The 23,886-nt window shown below is 42.4% G+C and overlaps 1 protein-coding gene across 4 annotated transcripts in view; it reads right to left on the bottom strand.

Moving 5' to 3' along the window:
* Positions 1-23,886, bottom strand: part of ST6GAL2 (ST6 beta-galactoside alpha-2,6-sialyltransferase 2) — a 255,452-nt gene that overhangs the window by 27,547 nt on the left and 204,019 nt on the right. For all 4 annotated transcript variants that reach the window (XM_084641481.1, XM_084641483.1, XM_084641482.1 and 1 more), the window contains one exon: positions 686-1,688. In XM_084641481.1, the coding sequence (XP_084497607.1) occupies positions 686-1,631 (946 nt within the window). In that variant the 5' untranslated portion in view covers positions 1,632-1,688. The remainder of the gene's footprint in view (positions 1-685; positions 1,689-23,886) is intronic.

Below are 23,886 nucleotides of genomic sequence, written 5' to 3'. Positions count from 1 at the left end.
GTTCTAATAGATCACAGAGATTTAAGGGAAACCCATGGCAAAGAGACAAAGCAGTAAGATGAAGCAGATACGAGGATGAGAAATCCTGGATGATGGGAGGAATTATTAGTGTACATCCAAAGATTTCTATAGAAAGTTGGGACAGAAAATTCTTTGTCCTCCAGAAGCAAATGGAGGAAATTTGATGCATACATTTCTTCCTTCTCTCGATCCTTTTAACATACTATGATTATGTCACATCAGTAAAGAAATCCTAAGACAACAAACAAAACAAAAGCTTTTCCTTACACTGTACTAATGTATAGACAGAAATACAATGAATCTTTTAAAAATGAAAGCCCGAGAATAAATCTAACCTGTTAAGGAAGTAAACATACATCATACCAATATGTAAAACTGTAACTGTTCTATTAAACTCAATGCATTCTTTGTGACCCAATCCATAATAAAATAAATAAAATGTCACCCTCTTAAAATGAGTGACTACCATGGGCCTGATCTTCTCTCAGTTATACTGGTTTCATACAGGAGTACTCCACTGAAGTCTATGGAGTTATATAGATGTAAAGCTGGGGAGAGAGAAGAATAAGGATCATCAGGCCTATCCCTGAAAAAGGATGGACCCTTTGATAGATGAACACACACACAACACACACACTTATGAGTGAGAAGCATTTTCACCCACCTATTTCATCCCCTAGAGAAGAGTTCAGTATTGCACCAGCAGACATAACTACGGCACAGCTTCCGAAGCCATGTGGATACAGTTTGCCCAGTGGAATTTGAGGAACGTGCTTTTCCCATCCAAGAGCTGAAAAGGGGGCCTCCTTGCCATCTATTGTTTTCACATGCACCCTGTCCTTGAGCTCACAGATGAGCTGGTCTCCTGTCAATCTGGAGTTTCGTTTCCCTTTGAACCGCACCCCATGCTTGTTGGTGTTCAGATAGTCTTTCATAGCTTTCTGCAGACGAGGGTTCAGCATCTTGGAGGAGACATCCCCTTTCCAAAGCCTATAAAGGACGGATTTTGACATTGTGGAATATAACCCATCCCAATCATCAGACTCATCAAACAGCTGGCTTCTCCTGTGTGTCGGGTTTCTTTTCTTTGTTCTTTTCTCATGGGTCCATTTTTCCTGTAAAACATTTTCCTTCTGATCATCCTCATTGGGAGAGATGAATTTCACTATCTCTTGAATGTTGCTGTGTTGCCGAGGCTGGCCAGCAGCAAATAAATAGTTGTCATCCCCTTGATAGAAAGCATTTTTTGATTTTCTCCCTATCTGGGAAGGAAAATACTCTTCTTCATTTTCAAAGCCATCTTCTAGATCAATCCACTTTTTAATGCTTCCGGTCCCCAAATTAAATGAATCTAAGAGCTCTTCGTTAAGAAGCACCTCGTTCCTATCTATGGTTTCGGAGGATGATGGGTCATGTATTGCTCCCATAATAACTCTCTGCTTGCCCTGAATGGGCATGAGCCTCTTCGTCTCAGTGTAAGAGAAGGAACTTGGAACTGGTTCAGCAGCGTTGCTATCTGTAAAATAGATGAAGATCACCAAGAAAAGGAGACCCCATGCAAATAGCCCAAACAGCATTAGTTGTTTCCATTGCTTCAAGTTAGGTTTCATGGCAATGCCTGTACCAACTCCTCTGTGCCTTGAAGTATTGGTGAAGGGGAATGAAACCTGAAAAAAATATCAAATATTAATCAAGAGCTGTTCTGAAAACAGAGAAAACGTAGAAGTATATTAACAAGTTCTGGCAGGAGTAGGCTCAGTGCATACACAGCAGCGTGGGAATCTCAGGGGAAGAAACAAACATAGGCACTCAGGGACACCATATAGGTGACACACTTTGTCTCCATCCACATGGTGACAGCTGCTGGCTACAGAAGTCGTCTCTGGTGGCCAGTTTATAGAGCAACATTGGAACCTGCTTTGGAGGAGGTCATTTACTTGTCGGCTTCTGCTGTACCCAATACATCAAACTTAATAATGTGCATTATGGAGAAAGTCCAGCTCCCTCCTCTGTGGCCACGGAAGGTTATGTGCAGTCAAACCACTATGATTCTTCTGAATAAATGTCAAGGAGTTACGTAGACAGTACACACGGCCTCTACATGGCACAGAGCCTTGCTGTGCATAGGAGCTTGTGAGGGGAGGCTCATGGGCAGGCTGGGATAGGGTCTTATTCATTTACATGGGATACCTCCATTTTATATGGTTAAATTATGCAAGTGGATGTACACACCGCTGCAAGTTGTTCTACATACTATTCAGCAACATATTAGCCTCAGGCTGTGCTGTGGATAACTGTGTAACCTCAGCATGAATTTCAAATATGGATGGGTCTTACTGCAGACTGTGAGCCCAATTCTTCTCTCACACAGGTATAAATCAGAAATAACTCATGTGAAGTCAATGGTGTAACACTGGAGGAAAGCCAGCGCAAGTGAAAGGAGAATTAGGCCCACTACTCCTACAGAAACAGAAATCGGCTGCATGTAGCAATATGCTGGCGGCACATTTGTATTTTGAAGGACAAATTTCATTTGTCATAGAATAACATCGAGCACAAGGTATGTCTATTTCAGCGGTGTCACCTCATGCTTATACTACTACTCCTATGGCCTGATTATCCAGTGTTGCACTGGTTTTACATTGATGTATCGCTACTGAAATTTTCCTCAGCTGGTGTAAATTTGTGTTGCGTCATTGCACCACCTGAACCATCTTATCTGGCCCAATGGCTTTAAAACTGGTGTAGTCCAGCAGAAGATCAGGCCCTTTATATGCAAAACAACTGTCTTTTTCACATCCCCTGTACAACACATTCTGTGGTATTAGTGGAAAGAACACAGTGGATTTTTGTATGCCAAGAGTTAGCCAATTTCTAAAAGAGCGAACTTTTAGACAAGCCACTAAATATGCAGACAAATCGGACAAGCCACTAAATATGCAGCTCAAGGATAGCAACAGACTTTTTTTTTTTTTTTTTTTAAATCAGGTATAGGCTCGGAAATTTGCACTTTACCCACAATGCTGGGATTGTGGAGGACTTTTAGGGACAAAATCCTGGAAAAATGAAGTAAAATTTGAGTGACAGGACTTTACTCCAAGGAAGATGCATTGCAGGGCTGATGGCTTGTCACAGACATTGGGATGCTCTTTGCCACTGAGCTGACCAGCAACAGAAGAGCATATTATGGCAGAGTGGGGCAGAGAATCGGCCCATACATCCAGACACACATGGGGAGGATGCAGTAATGCAAGTGGGGCTTTGCAGATGCTAAGATCTGGGAGTGCCAATTACCCAAGTTAACAGTGTAGTAAAGCTATTTCCTGTTTTTCTAGTCTAGGCAAAGCCTTGAGCAGCAAAAGAGCAGCTGACTTGGGGCCTTACAAATGTCCAAGTAGAAACACAATATCACAGTGTCACAGCTGAGGGGCCAAGTTTCACTGCAAACAAACTTACTTCTAATACACAGAAGAAATTAATCAGTGTAACAATGAACAGATAATTCCCATGCGCTGCAAACACTCAGCTTGGGTTATACAAAACACTTGGAAAAATACCTATTATGCAGACTGACCCATTTCCTACTCCCCCACTCTGTCGGTGCAAGATAAGTCTCTTCAGTATGTTCACGAGCGCTGTTTCCACTTTTAAAAGACTCAAGGCTACTTCTGTCAGGAGACTGCTTACAGTATGATTGTTGTGTAACTTAGATCTGCACTGACGTTATTCTAACCTGCCCACTCAGCGTTCAAATGATTTGCATTTGTTAATCAGCATTCTTTGCCTGTCTGAACCACTCTCATCCCTTTTTATCATTTTCCCTGCTGGTTTCCATCCACCCTCCGCTTTTCAATGACTGCCTTCCGGACAGCACACATGATAAGTTACCCTTTGCTCATTCAGGTGTTCTTCTAAGTATACATTTCATGTTTGCAGTGTTGGTCCCAGAATATTAGAGAGATGAACGGTGGGTGAGATAATGTCTTTTATTGGTCCAACTTTGGTGAAAGAGACAAGCTTTAAGGCTTACACAGAGCTTTGCTTCCGGTCTCGGAGCTCTGTTTAAGATCAGACAGCTGTCTCACCAGTAGAAATTGGTCCAATAAAAGATACTACCTCACCCACTTTTTGTCTCTATACATTTCATGTAAGTTTCACAAAGGAAGTATCTTTCACAACCCTTCTAACAGTCCAGTTTTCAGAGGCTTAAGTCATTGAGGAAGAAGGCACTAACATTTTCCACTGATTTGTGAAACACATCTATTTAAAAATAATCCAGCATGAAATCTTACATATTTCTCATTTTCACTACATTTTATTACCAGAAGACTGTAAGAGGCAGAACAGTTTTGGTAGGCGTTGGCTTGTTTGTTTTTTGTCACGCAATGAATTTTTTTTCCAAAAAGCAATGGACATTTATACGGATGTATAGTTGTTAACAATGCAAACAGAAGTAGTGACAGATCAAGATTAAATCAGAAACCTTAGTAAAACATGAACAATTTACAGAACCACCTTTGGATGTATAAGATCCTTTGCAAAGTTTTTATCCCATGGAACAGGAGGTGAGGTCAGGCCACAAACATGAAGAATACCAGGGATCTTATGGACACCTGGGCCATCCAGGTGAGTCTCTGTACTTCTTCACCAATTTTGGGCTTCCAATAAGGCCACATATACACCCCATTCCCCCACAGTTAGCATTGACTTCTGGCCACCACTACCCCAGTTAAAAGGGGAGCCACATGACACAAGTAATATAGCCCCAAGGAATATCTGCAAGTCCAGAGAGCCATCAGTCCGACCTAGCCCCCTCCACCAAGTATGCAGCTACCAACTCTCCACTCCTAGCAAATCCCCTCCCATCTCACAGATCCAGGCTTTGTGAGGTCTTGGGAAGGTAAGGAAGTAAGGCAGTGCAGATTTGTCCAGGACCCCTCCCTCCCCCACACACATTTTCCAGAGTAGAAGGGGTGGAACAGTCACACATGGAGGGGGTCTCTCTGTGAGCAGCTCTGAGGCTCATAACTGGGCCTGAATGATTTCTCTTGTTTTATTTTTGTTTCTTGAAAATGAACATGCCAATTGTTGAGATGACAAAAATGCTGCATAGGAAACAAAAGATGTTTAGTAAAGACAGAAAAATAACACCAAGCTCATAGTATACGAATTAATCGGACTAAGGACTGCCGTGGATTTCCAGTACTTCTGTCCAGGCAGCTAGCTCATGATGCAAATCTCAGACTATAAAAGGAAATCTAGACCAGTCTCCATGTCTTCTCCTTGGTCCAATAAGTTCTAAATGTGCCACCCCAGATTTACCTACCCCCTTACTTACACACAATGAGACTACTTGGGTATTAAGAGGCTACCCACACTGAGCAAGGCTGGCACAATGGAGAATGTAGTTGAAGATAAGATAGTATCTTCTTCAGCAAAGGTAATAGTGTCCCTTTGGCAGCCCTGTAGCTCAAGATCTTATCTTGCTGCATCTCTCCTGAGCAGTGGACACTTCTAAGCATTAGCTGATGTCTAAGCTCCAACTCCTGTCTGGAGAGTTTTTGTCTTCAGCCAGTTTCAGTTTCAGGCAGTTTCCACGGTATGCATCCGATGAAGTGAGCTGTAGCTCACGAAAGCTTATGCTCAAATAAATTGGTTAGTCTTTAAGGTGCCACAAGTACTCCTTTTCTTTTTGCGAATACAGACTAACACGGCTGTTACTCTGAAACCTGTCTTCAGCCAGTTTGCTTGCAGAAAAGCCAGTTGAAACTATATCTCGGTCAGGGGGTCATTTATTGATTTAATAAAATACTAACAGTGTATGGACAGCAAAAGGCAAAACCATGTATATTTTTTAAATTTCCAGAAAATGACCCTAATTCTCAATCAAAATTAAATCAAGCCCAATTTTTCCAATGAAAGCAGCAGTCTATGGGAGGCGTAACTTTGTTCTGCTAAGATTCAAGTGACTGGTGTGCTGCCTCTCTGCTGTAACTCCCATTGTTTCGTAACAAGGAGCACTTTCAGTTTTTCTAAGCCAGGCCTCCTGACTATTTATTAAACTGAGAAGAGATGGGTGAAGAAGATCCCTTTGGAACATTCCTCCCTTTCAAGGCTGCCTATTGTTAAATTAATCTGCATAGACCCTAGCAGCTAAGAGGTCGGCATGGTTCAAGTTGATGTTCTAAGTTTTGCACTGTTATGTTAAACAGGGTTTTTCTTGGCTGCAGTTTTACAAAGAGCAGGTCACCTTGGGGTTATTTGGGATACTGAATGTTAGTTGCAGGCAGACATTCCCAGGGTGCTGGAAATCAGACTAGAGTTTATTTCATGGAAACCTTACGTAGCCTGAGTAGATAGGATGTGCTTCTTTAGTCAACTAATTCCATGGTATTAAGAAACCTCTGTCATGAGTCAAGACAGCTGGAGGCTGCAATTCTAGGGTAAACGCCACGCACCCTTGCATGAGGGAGGTGCCAAATTATTTTTTAGCATTATCTCACTATTGCTACATAGACCTGTACAGTATGCAGCAAAACTGACAGACCCCTGCAGATGGTGTCTGCCAAATATATATATTGGTTTGTTTATGGCATAGGAACTTGTCTATTGGCTATAATTAGGCCTTCTAATTAATGAATCGCTCTTGGATAGCTTTGTTACTATCTTTAATCATTATTTGCCAGATAAGTCAACTGTATTCAGTTGGCAGCTTTACACCACCCATGGGTTCCACAAGTAGAATCCCCAACTGGCTGTTTAAACCAGCTTTCCATCCTCGTTCCGATGCCACAACAGTACAAAGAATACAGAGAAGAGCCAAAAATCAGCTGAGATGTTATATAGATCATCCTCATTTCAAATAGGTTTCCTGGAAAACATTATACAGTATATAACAGTACCTACTGATGTTTCTAGAAAACAGCATGTTATTTGTCTAATCAACAGAAACTATCAGTATGTGTTAGCAATATAGAGCTGCTGAAAGTGTCAGTTATCTCTAGAAATCTAGACTTCTAGATTGATTAACTTCTAGAAATGAACTTCAGCATTGCCACACTGTTACACATAGTCCTGAAAGAGATCCATTTCTCAGCTTGTCACAACAGTACCTGGTAAGGGCCCAAACCTGCAACTCTCACTCATGTCAGTAGTATTTACACATAAACAGTCCAGTCTCACTGATCTCAGGCCCTAAAGTAGCATGTTATTTTGTTTCAATTTGCTCTAGTCTGACATTTTTAATTTCCCTTCGCCTATCATGAATTGGAATAGAGATTATTGTTAACGTTTATTTATAGTGTAATAGTGCCCAACAGCTCTGATTAGCATCAGGGTCCCATTGAGCCAGGAGCTGTACAGACCTAATTATCTACGTGCAGTCCCTGCCCCAAAGATCATAAACCTAAAAGGCAAACTAAACAAAAGATGGGGATAAGGATGAAACATACAAGTAAAGCAATCGTGTTGATTGGTGCGTGCCTTGTTAGCTCTTCTTCTATTTATTCAGTTATATTATTCTTTTTATTGAGAGGGACCACAGTAAAGTGAGAGAGAATGGCAGGAAGGAGGGAACTCAGATGAAAGGAATAGGAAAAGAGGAGGGAAAGGTGATATTGAGGGTCAGAGAGAGGACAGAAGGAAGGAAGGGCTAGAGTAGAGCATTTTAATGGGGTCGCCAAGGCTGGCATTAGACTTGCTAGGGCCCGGGATCAAAGCTCGAGCTCCAGCGCCTGAGGCCGGGGCCAAAGCCCAAGCCCCATCACTCAGGGCCGGGGCCGAAGCCAGAGGGCTTCAGCCCTGGGTGGCGGGGCTCAGGTTACAGGCCCCCTGCCTGGGGCTGAAGCCATTGGGCTTTGGGCCCCCTGCCCGGGGTGGCGGTCTCGGTCTCTGTCCCTACTCCTGGGATCGTGTAGTAACTTTTGTTGTTGGAAGGGGGTCGCGGTGCAACGAAGTTTGAGAACCCCTGGGCTAGAGAACAGCACAGAGTGAAGCTGGCAGCACAGAGACTGTGAAACAGGCAGCCAATGAGACAGAAAGCGTTCACAGTTTCAGCTGAAAAAAAAAACAAAAAAACAGCCCACATCCAGGAACTGTGACACCTGGGGATGGGAGAGGGGCATGATGCGTCTCTGCTGGGCTTCTTCCTGTCCTACTGCCGCCACCAGTTGCACTGGGGGGTTCCTGCTGCTCTGGAGCAAGGCTGGCTTCACCCATGTGTGTCCTACTCTGCTTTCCTTTAGCTTATGTCATTTGGGAAAAGGAGGCCACTGATGCCTTAGGAATCCCCACATTACAGTCTGGGTGAATTGCAGGACCCTAGCTGTGCATCTCCCTGCCACTCCCAAAGGGCTGGCTCAATCCCAAGGAGGTGCTTCACTGGTCCCCACAGCCCATGTGTATGAGGAAGGGAGAAATCACTGGGCCTGGTGGGTAAAGTATGCCCCTTTTATTTCTACTATTCTATTAAATCAGATTTCCTCCTTGCTCTGAGTTCTGTGATGGACTTGTTGGTCTGTATTTGAAACAGAATGCATATTTTTTATCATAAGCCTCATAGGAGTGTTATTTGACACACAGTAGTAACTGTTGATGAGAGAGGAAATTCTAAAATACAAGTGCATTGGCACGGTGTGACCAATCATTTTGAACACAAGCAGGAAACTGTACCCATTTTCAATCCTCTCTGATTTTCTGTGAAACCGATTCCCCCTGCCCACTCCTTTCAATTTAGAGAAGTTAATGAATTTCTCTTCTCCTGCAAAACCTCAGTTCAAAGCAGCATGCTCCTGTATTCTGACCTCAGGCTTAACCAAGCATGACTACAGAAATCTTCTATAGCATTGCAGCTAGAAATATAGAGGGAGGGAAATAAATGGCCCATTCAAGAAAAGGAAAATACTGAACCAGCATATTTTTTTAGGGATAGCTTCAGATATGTGTTTCTGCAGAAACACATAATTTAACAAAAGAAAGGAAGTGTTTTGAGTTTGTTTGTTTTAAGCTTGACAGGATGAACAATTTGCAGTCTCACCAAATCATACAAACCACAGTGACGACTCACCAGAAAAAACGTTTTAAGTCTTTGTGCAGTTCTACACGGTATGCAACAGCTCATTTTATTTCTGCTTTCAGCCAGGTTAAAATAAAAGGCTTCTTTTCTTTGCTCTATAAAGGTTTGTAGTCGCTGTATGACTAACTTAACACAGCAGTTATTGCAGCACAAAATAGAACTCTAAATTGCTTCCTGGAAGAGGGAAATGTTTATGCTCACAATCATATGAACACAGTAATCATGGTTCCAAAAGTTATTTAAACATTATTACAAAAACTTAGCCCAAACACACATCTGATATCTAAGCAGGAATGGTTTGAAGAGTTTGATTTTCCATTTGAAGTCTATAATGCTCTTGACATTTTTCCTTCCTTTAAACTGTCAGAATATAATGGTAAATTCTACACCTCCAGAATAAATCTCTATTGTATACTCCGGTAATGTATGAACTGTACCACTTTGGTTTTTTTAAATCTTATATTTCAATTATATTCACATTTAAACTTGCCATTTTCCATTGGTACTAGAAAGGAAACAAGACCTTGTTTTAAAATGAACTTTAAAAATATGAAGTGTGGTAAAAATAATTCTCATTTCTTAGTTCTATCTTTAGGCTAAATAATACTTGCCTTACACAAGCATATCTTTAGCAGTATAAGGGACTACTCACACAAGTAGTAAATTCAATTGATCCTTCTTTAACTGTATAATGTAATTTATTGAACTATAAAGAGCATTTGAGTCTTTACCATTATAATTTATGTTTTATTTATATACACACACATGCACATATGTATATACAGTCTTCCCTACAAACTTACTTCGTCTGGGCTGAAAATTGGAATGAAAGATTTCATCCTGCGGGAAAGATTGTCAAACTAAAGAATAAAATCAGTTTGGCCCATTTTAGATAAGTATAATCAAAAATTGAAGTTTTCTAGAATGACATATATTCATTTTTCTTTTGCATGTTTAAAAAAAACTACAGACTTTAACATGCCAACATTGCTGATGACAAGCCAACCAATACTAGCTAGATGTTTTGTTTGTCTTTATAAAACAAAATAATGTGGTATTAATGCATTTTCTCCATTCTGGCACTGTTGTGTGCATGGCTCAGTGATTTACTACTTTAGACCAACTTTAGATCAACAGATCTTTTCTTCTGTATGTAATCTGATGCTAACCACTGGACTTGGCCATGAATTCTACCTGTTTGGAAACTTCGCAGCTATGCAGGAGGTCTAAGCATTATCATCATTCAAACAGTGTGAGGAACCTTGTAAATTAAATGAAGATTATGAGTCTGATTCTCTCCTGCCTTGCACATTGTATAGTCATTTACATGTGCATGCCGTAGATATAAAACATTGCCATTCTGAACTTTTAGCACTTTATATTCACTTTGCATACATGTGAATATGCAATATGCAAGGCAGTACAGAATCAGGCCCTGTCAAGGTTCCTTCCCCACTCTGAACTCTAGGGTACAGATGTGGGGACCTGCATGAAAACCCCCCCTAAGCTTATTTTTACCAGCTTAGGTTAAAACTTCCCCAAGGTACAAACTATTTTACCTTTTGTCCCTGGACCTTATTGCTGCCACCACCAAGCGTCTAACAAAAAAACAGGGAAAGAGCCCACTTGGAAACATCTTTCCTCCCAAAATCCCCCAAGCCCTACACCCCCTTTCCTGGGGAAGGCTTGACAAAAATCCTCACCAATTTGCATAGGTGATCACAGACCCAAACCCTTGGATCTTAAGAACAATGAAAAATCAATCAGGTTCTTAAAAGAAGAATTTTAATTAAAGAAAAAGTAAAAGAATCACATCTGTAAAATCAGGATGGTAAATACCTTACAGGGTAATCAGATTCAAAACAGAGAATCCCTCTAGGCTAAACCTTAAGTTACAAAAAGACACAAAAACAGGAATATACATTCCATTCAGCACAACTTATTTTATCAGCCATTTAAACAAAACAGAATCTAATGCATATCTAACTAGATTGCTTATTAACCCTTTACAGGAGTTCTGACCTGCATTCCTGCTCTGGTCCTGGCAAAAGACAACACAGACAGAGAGAACCTTTTGTTTCCCCGCCCTCCAGCTTTGAAAGTATCTTGTCTCCTCATTGGTCATTTTGGTCAAGTGCCAGCGAGGTTGTCTTAGCTTCTTAGCCCTTTACAGGTAAAAGGGTTTTTCCTCTGGCCAGAAGGGATTTAAAGGTGTTTACCTTTCCCTTTATATTTATGACAGGCCCTTTGAAAACAATGGCATTATATTGGTGAAAAACTGGTGTAAGCAAGTCTGTCTGGACTGCAAAATTAGCCTGGTTAGTCACTTTTGCTGTGAAATTTAAAAAGAAGGGTCCTAACTGTTCCCATGCTAATTTTGCACCTCAGTAATTCTATAATTTACTCCTGATTTACACCAGTATAACTGAGACCAGAATCAGGTCCCAGGTGTATTTTTAGATCCATAAACCAGTGCAGAAGACCTGTTAAACAGTAAATATATTTCTTCTAAAGCCTTAAATTGTAAGCTCTTTGACCATCTTTTTGTTCTGTGTTTGTACAGCACCTAACATAGTGGAGTCTGTGTCTGTGATTTAGGGCTCTCAGGAACTACATTAATACAAACAACAACAACTTTTGATCGAGGCTGTTTGTGTGCCTTTACCTCTCGAGGAAAGGCTCAATTTAAATAATGACTGAAGTCGGAAGCCAGTCAGTTTACGTAGAATATATTCCCCTTCTCCTATTATCCCAACAGGTAAAATTCTCCAGTTTCACGCAACATTTGTTAGCACGTGTTTCAAATGTTGTGTCTTTTTGGTTTTCAGCCAATAAGTAGATCTATGAAATACCATTCACTTCACTTGAACATGTCTCTCTAATCACCTTTAAGTAACAAGGATAAGCAAATTCTGCTTAAGACGTTTTCCTCATGAAGGGAAGGGGAAGCGAAGACACGCAGCTGGTGGGCAGTTTGCTTCTAGCCCAGAGACAACCGCTATTCCCAGATGCTGCCCCTGGGCCCTGCTTGGGATTCTGTCCTTCATATCAGCTAGCAGATGTTAGATACATTTGAAGTTCTCTTCTCCTCTCTCTCCCAACCCAATCCCTTATACTCCTGTAAACAGATCTCTCAGAGTAGGCTTATTGTGTTATAATTTGAACTACATCTGAGGGTCACCCCATCCCAAAACCACCGGCCAAGATTTATTTAGTAATGGTCTGTCACAGTGGCGATATAATAATTACCCGGCAGGAGAGAGCTGGGGTGTGTGTGTGTTACACTGTGATAAAAAGTATCCACGGTAATACAACTGGTTGTCCAAAAAAAACAAAAAACAAAAACAGGGATTTTATTTAAACCAGAACAAATGGAACAGGATTCCACCGACTTACAACAACATTAAATAGATGAAGAATATATATAATAAAAAAAATCAATGGTTCAAATACACATACACACACTCTCACTTACTACTAAGTGTACTTAACTAACTATAACTCTCTAAATAAATAATCTCTATCTATCTCTATATGCACAGGCTGTTATCTTATAGGTCATCATAAGTTTGTTCAAGGTTCCTCTTTCCCCAAATTTCTCACTGGGTGCTAACACCCAAGTCTGTCTTTGAGTTTCAAGCACCCTTGTGACTTCCTGAAGAGATGGATTCAACTCCAGGGATGCTTGCGGGGGGGGGGGGGGGGGGAAGAGGGGGAGGGTTGCTGAGCACTAGAGCAGACCCACTGGATCTGAAGGACCTTTGGTTCTCCTGTTCTGGATGTCTGGGACAACATGACTCAATGATAGGAGATGACTGGAACCGATGCTCAGGAACAAACAGGAATGAATGCTCAGGAACACACCATCACACATGGCCTGACTTAACCAGTCAGCCTTAAACTAAAGAAACCCTCATCTGCGGTCTGTCCTGCTCAAAGCTCAGCCTCTCCACTTACTCTTGGTTTCTCTCAGTCACTCCCAGTTTTTCCTCAGTTTACTCACAGACTCTCTCGCTCAGACTCCACACTGGCCTGCCTTTGTCCCTCAAACGTTCCCTTGTCCTCCAACTTGCACTTCCCCTTCGTCTCAGGGGCGGGGTCACCTTCCTTCCATAGAAAACAGATGATACATTCACCCTGAACACACCCTAAATTATATATCCCCATACAGGGTGGAGTCCCTTTACAATATCTACACAGAGAGGGATCTCCTGGAAGCTAAAAGTGGTAGGTTTCCACTGCTCAACCCTTGCCCCAGCCTGCCCATCCTCCATCTTCTTTCCTGGGTCTTCCTCTCTTGAACAGTTCTTAGGGCTAGATTCGCAAAGGAACTGAGATGTCTAACTGCCACTTTAGATGCTTAAATCACAGATTTTAGCTCCACTGGTATTCACAAACCCCCTGCTCAGCTTCTGTCGAATCCTGTAGGCTCCTAAACTTTATTCTGTAAAACAGGGGTAGTCAATTATTTTTTATCAAGTTCCAAATTTCTTGGTCAAGGTCTAGATTCCAGAGAAAATAATAAAAAGAATAATAATGGTAATAATAAGTAAACAAAAAGATTTTAGGGTCCATTCAAAAGCATCTGGCGGTCCAAATATGGACCACGGTCCACTTATTGACTACCCCAGCTGTAAAAGTTTCCTAGGCACCTATGTTTCTGTCTCTCTGAATATGTACTGCTGCCTCACTCTCAGCATCCAGATACCTATCTCCTGCCTAAGCCCCAATGCAATGCACGAACTTGGAGAAGACAGAGAATTCCTCTGCCTAACTTGCCTCCGGGGCCTGGTCTGGTAAATGTGCCCAGACCACACCTAATTCCATACAAAATGGCTGAACGCATAGGAGGAAAGAAGGAGGATGACCTCCCTCCGAACTTTTACCGCAGTGGTTAGGGTACTCACTTGGGATAAGGGAAAGAAGGGATTTGAACAGGAATCTGCCACCTCTCAGGTGAGTGAGGTTGTCCTTTTCCTCCAAAAAAGGTCACAGCTGAGAATCCCAAGCAGCGGGAGTTCCCTCCCTCCAGCCCTGATTCAGGCACCCAACTTCCTGAGAGAGGCAGAATTTAGCATACACCCATCTCCTTGGCATCTCCCATTGGCTAGCTTAGGCGGGAAACTGCCTAGCACGTTGGCTTTTATGAATCCCATTCTTAGGTACCTATCACCCTCCCTTCGTTAGAAGCCTGAGTGCCTACCTCTAGCTTTGTGAATCTCAGTGAGTTTCTAAGCACCTGAGAGTTAGACATTGGGATGCTGAATGTCTCAACACCTAAATCCTTTTGTGAATCTACCCCACTGCCTACCTTTGTTAATTCTTCTTCTCCTCCTTCTCACAAAGCATCTTTACAGAAACAAGAACAAGTACCGCACCATCATTCATTCTTGTCCATGACGTCTTCCTCCATTAAGTTCAGTGTGGTCATGTCCCAGCCTCTGACATCCTGCCATCTAGGCTTATCTACACATGGAAGTTATTCCAGAATAAGGTAGACTGTGAATTTAAAGTGGGATACTCCATGTGTAGACACTCTTATTCTGGAATAAATATGCCTTTTTATTCCTGAATGGCTCCATGTGTAGTCAAGCTCTTAGCTGGAAGGTGAACAACTGAAAAAGCATGAAGACTCAACTACCCTCTGGCCTCGAAAGACAGGTTTCAGAGTAACAGGCGTGTTAGTCTGTATTTGCAAACAGAAAAGGAGTACTTGTGGCACCATACATAGAGTCACTGTGCAGCCCGCCACTGCAGAGGTGTGGAGGGGGAGGGGTCTCTGCACGCTGCTCCTGCCTGCAAGCACTGCCCCCGCAGCTTCCATTGCGCGGGAACGGGGAACTGCAGCCAGTGGCAACTGCAGGAACAGTGCCGGCAGAGAGGGGCAACGCACAGAGCCACGTGCCTCCCCAGGGGTCGGGTGCATTGGTCCCCTCCGGGAGCGGCGTGGGGCTGGAGCAGGCAGAGAGCCTACCTTGCTTAGCCCTGCTGCACTGCTGCCTGGGAGCCGCCTGAGGTAAGTGCTGCCCAGCAGGAGCCTGCACCAACCCCCAGCCCTGAACCCCCTCCTGGAGCTAGCCCCCTATAGCCCCTCCTGCACCCTGTACCCCCTCCTGCAGCCTAACACTCTGCCCCAGCCCAGAGCCCCCTCCTGCACCCAAACCCTCTCCCAGAGCTTGCACCCCTCGCCCCCTCCGGCACCCCAACCTCCTGCCCCAGGCTCAGCCCGGAGCCCAGTCCCACACTCTGAATCCCTCGGCCCCAGCCCAGAGCCCGCACCCCCTCCCGAACCCCAACCACCTGCCCCAGCCTGGTGAAAGTGAGTGAGGGTGGGGGGGAGCGAGCAACGGAGGGGAGAGGGGGATGGAGTGAACAGGGCAGGGCTTCAGGGAAAGGGTGGGGCCTCAGGGAACGGGTGGGGGTAGATCCTGGGTTGAACTTAAATTCAAAAAGTGATCTTGTGCATAAAAAGGTTGAAGACCACTGCTCTACGCTACCTTACACCCACCACCCAACTCTGTGTAGGGGATGTGCCAGGGTCAGGCTAGAATGCCTTATTATTCTAGACTGGCAGAACACCTCTTGGGACCACTACCAGATGGCACAATTTGAGCTGCTCTGAGGCTGCTGTAAACTTGCACCAGGGGCTTAATTGGACCCTGGCTAACCTCAGGTCCAAGAGAGATGGGAAGGTGGCGTTATGATATTTCTGTCTCCTCTCCCCACTTGGATCTTTTGACAACCGCAGTTTAGGTAAACATGAGAATCTGGCCCAGAATTTGACTACAATGCTCGTATATACAAAATATTTTGTGTACGTAATTACTGAAGAATTCCAGGAGAAACTAAGAGCAGGATGCCATAAGGGATAAATAAAACCAGAGATTCTTTGTGAAAGATCTGCATTAGCCAGTGCAAATTATTGGGCTCAATAAATAGGTAACTAGGTGAAATTTAATGGCCTGTGATATAAAGGAAGTCAGGCTTGGTGATCTAATGGCTCCTTCTGGTCTTAAACTCTATGAATCTATTCATTCCTCATATTCATAAAAATAAGTGTAGGTTATTTTCTGTAAACTTGGTCTAATAAATTGCACTGCTCAGAACATTCTTGAGCTCCTGCTGCTGAATGAATAAATTTCACAGTGGTTCATCAGTGAGCTTTACATTAAATGTTAATGGCCAAATTTTACCCATGCACAGCTCGCATTGAATTGAGTGGGAGCCAGATTTCCCCCAAGCGAGGGGGAAAGTTTAGTTCATAGGCACAGCTTGAGTCCTTTGTTGAAGTCACAGGGACTCTGCCCCTTGCAATGTAAGGGCCTCAAGAGGAAATACCTTGTATTGGACCAATTTTGGTGGTGAGAGAGACAACCTCTGTCTAAGCTTGAACGCTTATCTCTCTCACCAACAGAAGTTGGTCCAATAAAAGATATTTCCTCATTCGCCTTCTGTCTCTAATATCCTGGGATCAGCGCAGCTACAACAACATTGCATACAACAGTGAAAATCTAAAACAGATGGGAGTTAGTGCTGATTATACTAGGTCAACACTATGAAATTCTCTCAAGCTTTCCACAGCAGTTTGGAAAAGAAGAGTAAAATCTTCCAATCAGAAAGATGAGCCAAATAGTGGATATAGACCAGTTTGGATCTCTCTCTTTACTTGTCAGATAGCCTTTACAGAGGTGGGGCATTCCAGAGTTATGAGGACTTACACTGCTCAGATACCTAGTCGTTGTTCATCCAAAATCTATGGCTAAATAGAAGCTGTAGTTTGTATGTCAAATGCCAAACATAGGCTTCAGAGTGTATCCTCCTCACCTGGGCCTAATGTTGCCTGATGGACATTTATTATGAAAAATCAGGGCCACAAAAACTAAACGTGAAATATTGAAAAGTAAATTATTCAAGATAATGTTTTTTCAAGATCACTGTGTATCATACATAGATTAAAATTCCTGGAGCTCTTCTTCTGGACCCTCTGTCCAGTCATTTTGATTGTGCTTATAAGAAGCTAGACTTCATAGAAGCATGAAACAGAGGTTTTTTTGGTGGCATGTGCATCTGTGTTGGAGGAACTCTGTGTAACTGCATGTATATCCTTAAATTCTACTTAAAGACATCATTGTAGTGCCATGAACATTGTTGGCACTAAAACAACAATTTCAAATCCATGCAATGGATAGTGTATTTTTGAAGGTAGTTTGGTACTAGAGAAGCATGAAGGACATATAGTCTTCTTACCAGAACAGGTACAGTGTGGTCAATGGCAGGGGTGAGCAAGCCTCCCAACACTTGGCTCTGCCAATGTGTTTTAGCTGTGACCATGAAGGACCACCTTTAGAGGCTAAAAGAAAAGGAGTACTTGTGGCACCTTAGAAACAATTTATTTGAGCATAAGCTTTCGTGAGCTACAGCTCACTTCATCGGATGCATACTGTGGAAAGTTTAGAAGATCTTATTATATACACACAAAGCATGAAAAAATACCTCCTCCCACCCCACTCTCCTGCTGGTAATAGCTTATCTAAAGTGATCACTCTCCTTACAATGTGCATTACAGTATGTAGTGTAGGAGCAGTGCAGGTAAAGGAGCATTCGGTTTGTGCTTTCACACCTGCACATGACGAAGTACAGCAGAACCTTGCTAGTTTGCACTAGTGACTGGCAAACCTGTTAAGAATCACTGAACTTGTGAACTAGCAAATAAATGAATAAAGTAAAATAACAGAATTTATGCATCACAAACATGTAATTAGTTCATTTATTTTTCAACTGATGCTTAATTTTAATTATTCATGTTAATACTGCATAGTATCCTAGTCAATGTAATGAAATATATTTACTAAAAATAATGAAGTCTTCTCAATAGGAAACCTCAATCCAGCACCTGCTATTAAAGCTAATAAATCTTTGCTGAAGAAGGATAGGGAAAGACTTCAGATATGAACATGTGCAGTTTTCCAGGGGACGGATTGTTTCTTCCTATGTGTTCATATGTCTCTCAGCACATTTTGGGTATTACTGCCATATAGTAGTACAGAGACAAGGTGAGTGAGATAATATCCTTTATTGCAGTGGTTCTCAAAGCTGGTCTGCCGCTTGTTCAGGGAAAGCCCCTGGCGCGCCAGACCGGTTTGTTTACCTGCCACGTCCACAGGTTCGGCTGATCGCGGCTCCCACTGACCGCGGTTCACTGCTCCAGGCCAATGGGGGCTGCGGGAAGCGGCGTGGGCCAAGTGACGTGCTGGCCATCCTTCCCGCAGCCCCCATTGGCCTGGAGCAGCGTACCGTGGCCAGTGGGAGCCGTGATCGGCCAAACCTGCGGACGCGGCAGGTAAACAAACCAGTCCGGCGCACCAGGGACTTTCCCTGAACAAGCGGCGGACTGGCTTTGAGAACCACTGCTTTATTGGACTATCTTCTGTTGGTGACGCGAGACACACAAGCATTTGAGCTTACACAAAGCTCTTCTTCAGGTCAATACAGTAATATAACAATACAGTAAGCAAGATAATATATAGGAATACAGTATGACTTCACTAATTATTTATCAGTATTTTTATTGAATAATGGGTGGAATCCCACTGTATATTCTTACCATGACTAGTATGTGGGGAAAAGAAAGATTTGAGCAGGAACAAAGACAAGAACTGTACATCGGACTGGTTGTTTTATACCGTACATATTCAAACAGCTCATATTTTGTTTCAGCTTAACATATTTAACTCAGGCAAATCATAAAGGGTCCAATTCTGCAAACTTTACATTAATCTACACTTCACTCATGTGTATAAATTATTCCATTAACTTCAGAGTAAGGAAGTGACAAAACAGCTCTGCTTCTATTAAGACATGCTAGCTATTTAACAAGGGCATGCTTAAGTTCCGTATTGTATCAGAACCTAAAGGAACATGATTTAAAGGAAGAGAATTAATTTTATCACACTCCCATCTGGAGCCTGCTTCTGCAGTTTTTTCTTCACACAATTCCCATTAGCTTCAGCCAGAGTTGCATGCAAAAAAATACTGGTGTGGAATTAAACTCTCCAGGCCCGGCGACTAGATTTGTAAGATCAAAGTTGTCACTATTTAAGATCTAATTTTAAAGACTTACCCCTCCTCCCCAACACATGTACTGCTTTTCCAGATTTGAAAATAATTTCAAAGATTGCTCAGAAAGAGGCAGATATTAGTAACAGTGAACAAATTGACACTGAAATGGACTTATCACACCAACTGCTAATAATGTTTGAAGCTTTAATTATTAGGATTTGATTAAGCTTTTTATTAATCCTGTCCAATGTGCTTCTACATTTCTCAATGAACAGTATTTATCTGACTTATTTACTAATTACTTACCAATTACAAGTGTCCCTCAGGTCTGAATCATTTTTGGTGTCTTTATAGAAGACATATAAAGAGAAACTAAAGAAGCGTTTCTGTGGACTCGGCCAAACAAATGCAAATGCTGACTATTTGTGGGCAGGGGGGTAGAATTTCTAACATTACCACCACACACAGGTAACAGCTTGTGTGTGTCAAACCTTTTCTGCCCCCAACAGTCCCGGATTTCTCCTTAAAGTTTTCAGCAACAAAACAGGGATAACCATTAAAAGCTAGAGCAAAAGAAACATGCCAGCCTGCAGATACTATAAATGTCACTGTCTCCATAAGGATACAGAATCTGGACAAGCATGTGAAGCATAATCACATATTTTCAAACCACTTAAATAGAACATGCCCAAGGGCATGCTGTAGAGGAGCCAGCATTTTCAGCAGCAGGTAACAGATGCAGTTTCCTTTCCAGGAATCACAGAATCCAAGTTTATGTGAATTCTAATATATCAGTTTGCTGCCAAGCACATTGTTGTAAGAAATCGGCATGTTGGTGTCTTTAGTTTAAAGTTAATTTTGCTTGGCTTCGTAGGGGATCAGAGCCTTTCAAGAAGACTCTTTTAGCATACTTACTTTATAAAGTGTTGTCTTGGGTGGCTGTAGCATTGCCAATATCATTCATACTTAATTTTGTTGTCTTTGTGCTCCATTTCTACTCCCACTTTAGTGTTTTGATCATGAAAAAACCACAGGGGCTGAAAGCTTAAAACTGCATCTTATCTCAAATGCTTTCTTTCCAAGGTGGCTACTCTAAATTTCAAAATCCCTCTGAATAGCAGCATTCCTAACTATATCTGTCACAGGAAGAAGACCTGTGAACCAGTTACTACAATGGTACGCCTTGACATAACTTGTCTTTGCTGTTATGAAATTTTCATTCAGTTAGTTTGTTTCCAAACCATTTGAAGTGTCAATGACTACTGTGATCTTCTTCCTCTGCTATCTCAGCCACAGATAAATGAAAAGCGACTGAATGTTTTGATTAGAGAAAGTATTACATTTCAAAGAGGAAACAGACCTCAGTTCTGTTTGGCAGATATGAATTAGAAATTCAGTGTCAGATTATGCCTTGAAGGTACCAGCTCACATTGGGGATGATGAGGATTCACACAAAGGGAGGTTGGGATGTTGGAGTGGTGCAGGGTTCCCTCTGTGCAGGACAAGCTCCGCTACTCAGTCCAGAGGGGTGAAAACCCACAGTGCCTCCATTTTATGGCGGGTCATGCAATCTAGGTAGAAGACTCACTGCAAGGAGTTACTGAACTACTGTGCCTGATCTTAGCATGTGGGGTATGCTAGGAAAGCACCTCACACTTTCTCAAACACACACACACAAATTAAGCAGCTCTCCCAGGGACAGGCACAATCTCACCCCATGATATAAAGAATTCTCAGGGTCCATTACATGGACTAGTGTTTGTTTTGTAGCTGAATCACACCCTGGCTATTAATCATTTACTTGAGAGATATTAGATAAAAGTTACAAAAGTATCACAATGTTGACAGGATTTATTTTTGTTGAGACCAGTTAATGATTCTGCAATAAATAAGCAAGCAGTTCTAGAAATGTAGTAGAGGAAACAACAGCACTGTCAATGGATAAATACAAAATATCACAAAAATAATACTTCTCTTTCCTGAGTTCTCTCTTACAGGTTTTAAATCTGGACCAGATAGCCATTTTAGCCTTGCTCGCTCACTCACTCTCTCAGTAGCTCTGGATATGATTTACTATTGGCTTTTTCACCTATTATTAAAAAATGTTACTGGTACGTCTGGGGCTTCCCTTCAGTCCCAAGCATACATAGCAGATAGCAGTCAATCGCTGGCAGTGGACACTAACGTCATTATTGACTTTGTCGGTACTTTTGGATTTGCAGTGTCCCTCAATAATCTATTCTCTCCCATGTTGTTCAAAGCATCTATGGGACTTTTTTCTAACTTCATCTCTAAACACAGGCTGGATTGTCACTTGCATAGTACTAGTCAATAATTTACAGCTAACTAGTTTTTTGCAGCATGAACCTTGCTAGACCAGTTTCAGCCCTGAAGGAATGCATGAATGCTACCTGAATGTGACTCTCTTGGCCTCAGTTCTGAGAAGACAATTCATTGATAAGAGGGGATTCCCTCTTCCATTGTGGCCCTGCTTACTGAGGTATTGAACCAAGTGAAAAATCCTGCTGTCACTTTTGACCACAACTTTTATAAAGTCCATGTGTCAGACATGGTACAAAAGTGGTGGCGGTTCCACCCCCCCCCCCCCCCCACACACACACAATTTGCTCCGGCTGTGCCTTTATTTAGCTCATGAAAACCTTGCAAGAGCAACATATATCCAAGTGATGGCAAGGCTTAATTATTGTAATTCCTTTGTACCGGAGCTTCCAGCAGGGTCTCTCTTTGACTCTTGCAGCTTTTGCAGATGCGGCAGGATGTCTGCTCACTGGTTTAAGTAACTGTGATCACATTACGCCCACCCTGCATTCTTTACATTGGCTGCCTATAAAGTAGCAGATTGATTTTTAGACGGCCCTGTTGATCTTTTTAAAGCCCCTAATTATATAGATCTGGCTATGTATGAAAATTGCCGACAGCTATTTCATGCAAACACCAGTCTTTCAGGGATTCGACCATCACCACATCCTACCTGGTGTCCCCTGTGGTGTGGCACTCATTCTGCCATGACATCCACACCAGTCCCGCCTCTCTCCATTTTTAAAGGGACTCTGTCAAGTAAAACATTATTTTAAAATAGTGAATTTATCTACAGTACCTGCCCCATGAGTGGCGCCTCTGTCTATATTTAGTTTTCTCTTAAATGTGTGGTTTGGGCAGGTAAACCTCTCAGATTAATGTTGTGGAGACCTTATCAAGAACAACCCAAAAGTGAACCTGAAGAGAATAGACTCCAAGCCTACACTACTCTATTCTCTCTCTAAACTAGATTATTAGCGAAAACACAGTCAACCCCCAAAAAGAAACAGCAGTGAGCAATTAGTCATTGTAAAAATAATCTGTTAAAGTCAGAAACTAACTGAATACAAGCAGGTAGAACTATTTAACATGCAAAGATGTTAGTCCCTTCCATACTGACGCTTTCCCATTACAACCTCCAATTTTGAGCTTTGTCAAAGTGAAACACATTCACATGAAGTTTCACAGGCATGATGATCTTATAAGAGGGTAAAGATTTTCTGGAAAGTTTGAGGCAAACCAAATAAGGCACCGAGGATATGAGTGTTCCAAAAAAGTGAGCTGTTTTCATTTCTTGGACAGTTTCACATTTTCCCCCCTCATCATAATTTAAGAACTATTTGGCTTAGATATCCAAATTTGCTTTAATATATCTTGGTGAGGGACTTTGACTAGTTTCAGGCTATTTTGTTATTAAACATGGATTCCATGCACGCTAACACCACATGCTGGCTCGTGCACTGTAGGAAAGTTGCACTGGCCCACTACAAGCTATCTAATTCAACTCACCACTTCCATGTGCTGTTTAGAAAATGTAAGAGCAAAACACTGGGTGCTCTCAAGCCCAGTGGGGTTTAGGAACTCCTATGGAATTTACAAGGCTCACAGTCAACCTGTTTCTCCCTAAGTCAGACGGAAATGTTTCTGTGGTGCCTACAAGCTTTGCAACGACTGATTTCCTTTCCTGCAAATAATACCAGCACTTCAGGGATGGCAAATCTGTCCCCACCTCACTGTCCACTCTGCTCCATCAATCCACGGTCTTAGCTTCTGAAGCACCTGTTAGCTCCACAAGAAAGGATCTTCACACCCTATGAAGTTCACAAGTATCCTACTGGCCTGATGCTCTACTTTGGTTTATGAGCATCATCAGGGCAAAGGGCTCCTTGCTTCCTGGATGGATGTGGCTTCATTATTGCAGTCCCTGTTCCCCTTCCCTGGCACTTTCTTTCTCTCTGCTCCTTCAGCCTCCACTCCCCTCTTCCAGTTCTGGATGCCTCTTCCACATACGCACTGGCTGCTAAACTATGCCCCATAATGTTCATATGGGTATGTCTATACAGCCCACAGGAGTAAGCCTACCAGGGTCAACAGATGCAGGCTCTCCGGGCTTGTGCGAATGCTTGAAAAATAGCTGTGTGAATGGTGCTTTGAAGTTGCAGCTTGGGTACTGAAGCCTTGGGAATGGGAGTGGGCTTCAGAGTCTGAGCTCCAGCCCAAGACACAACTTTAAAGCACTGTCCACACGGCTATTTTTAGAGCCCTACCATAAAGCCCCACTAGTCCAAACCTGTCAACCAAGGCTGGGAGGCTTGTTTCCGCAGGCTGCATAAACATGCCTTATGAGTCCCTGCCCAGCTATTAAGCTCCACAATTACTCCTGTCGTTGATCAGTCCTTAAACTCATTAAACAT

Source organism: Lepidochelys olivacea (genome assembly GCF_965140295.1).
Source record: "Lepidochelys olivacea isolate rLepOli2 genome assembly, chromosome: 1".
Classification (NCBI taxonomy): Eukaryota; Metazoa; Chordata; order Testudines; family Cheloniidae; genus Lepidochelys; species Lepidochelys olivacea.
The sequence above is the reverse complement of the archived record's forward strand: the minus strand, read 5'-3'. Positions and strand labels throughout refer to the sequence as shown.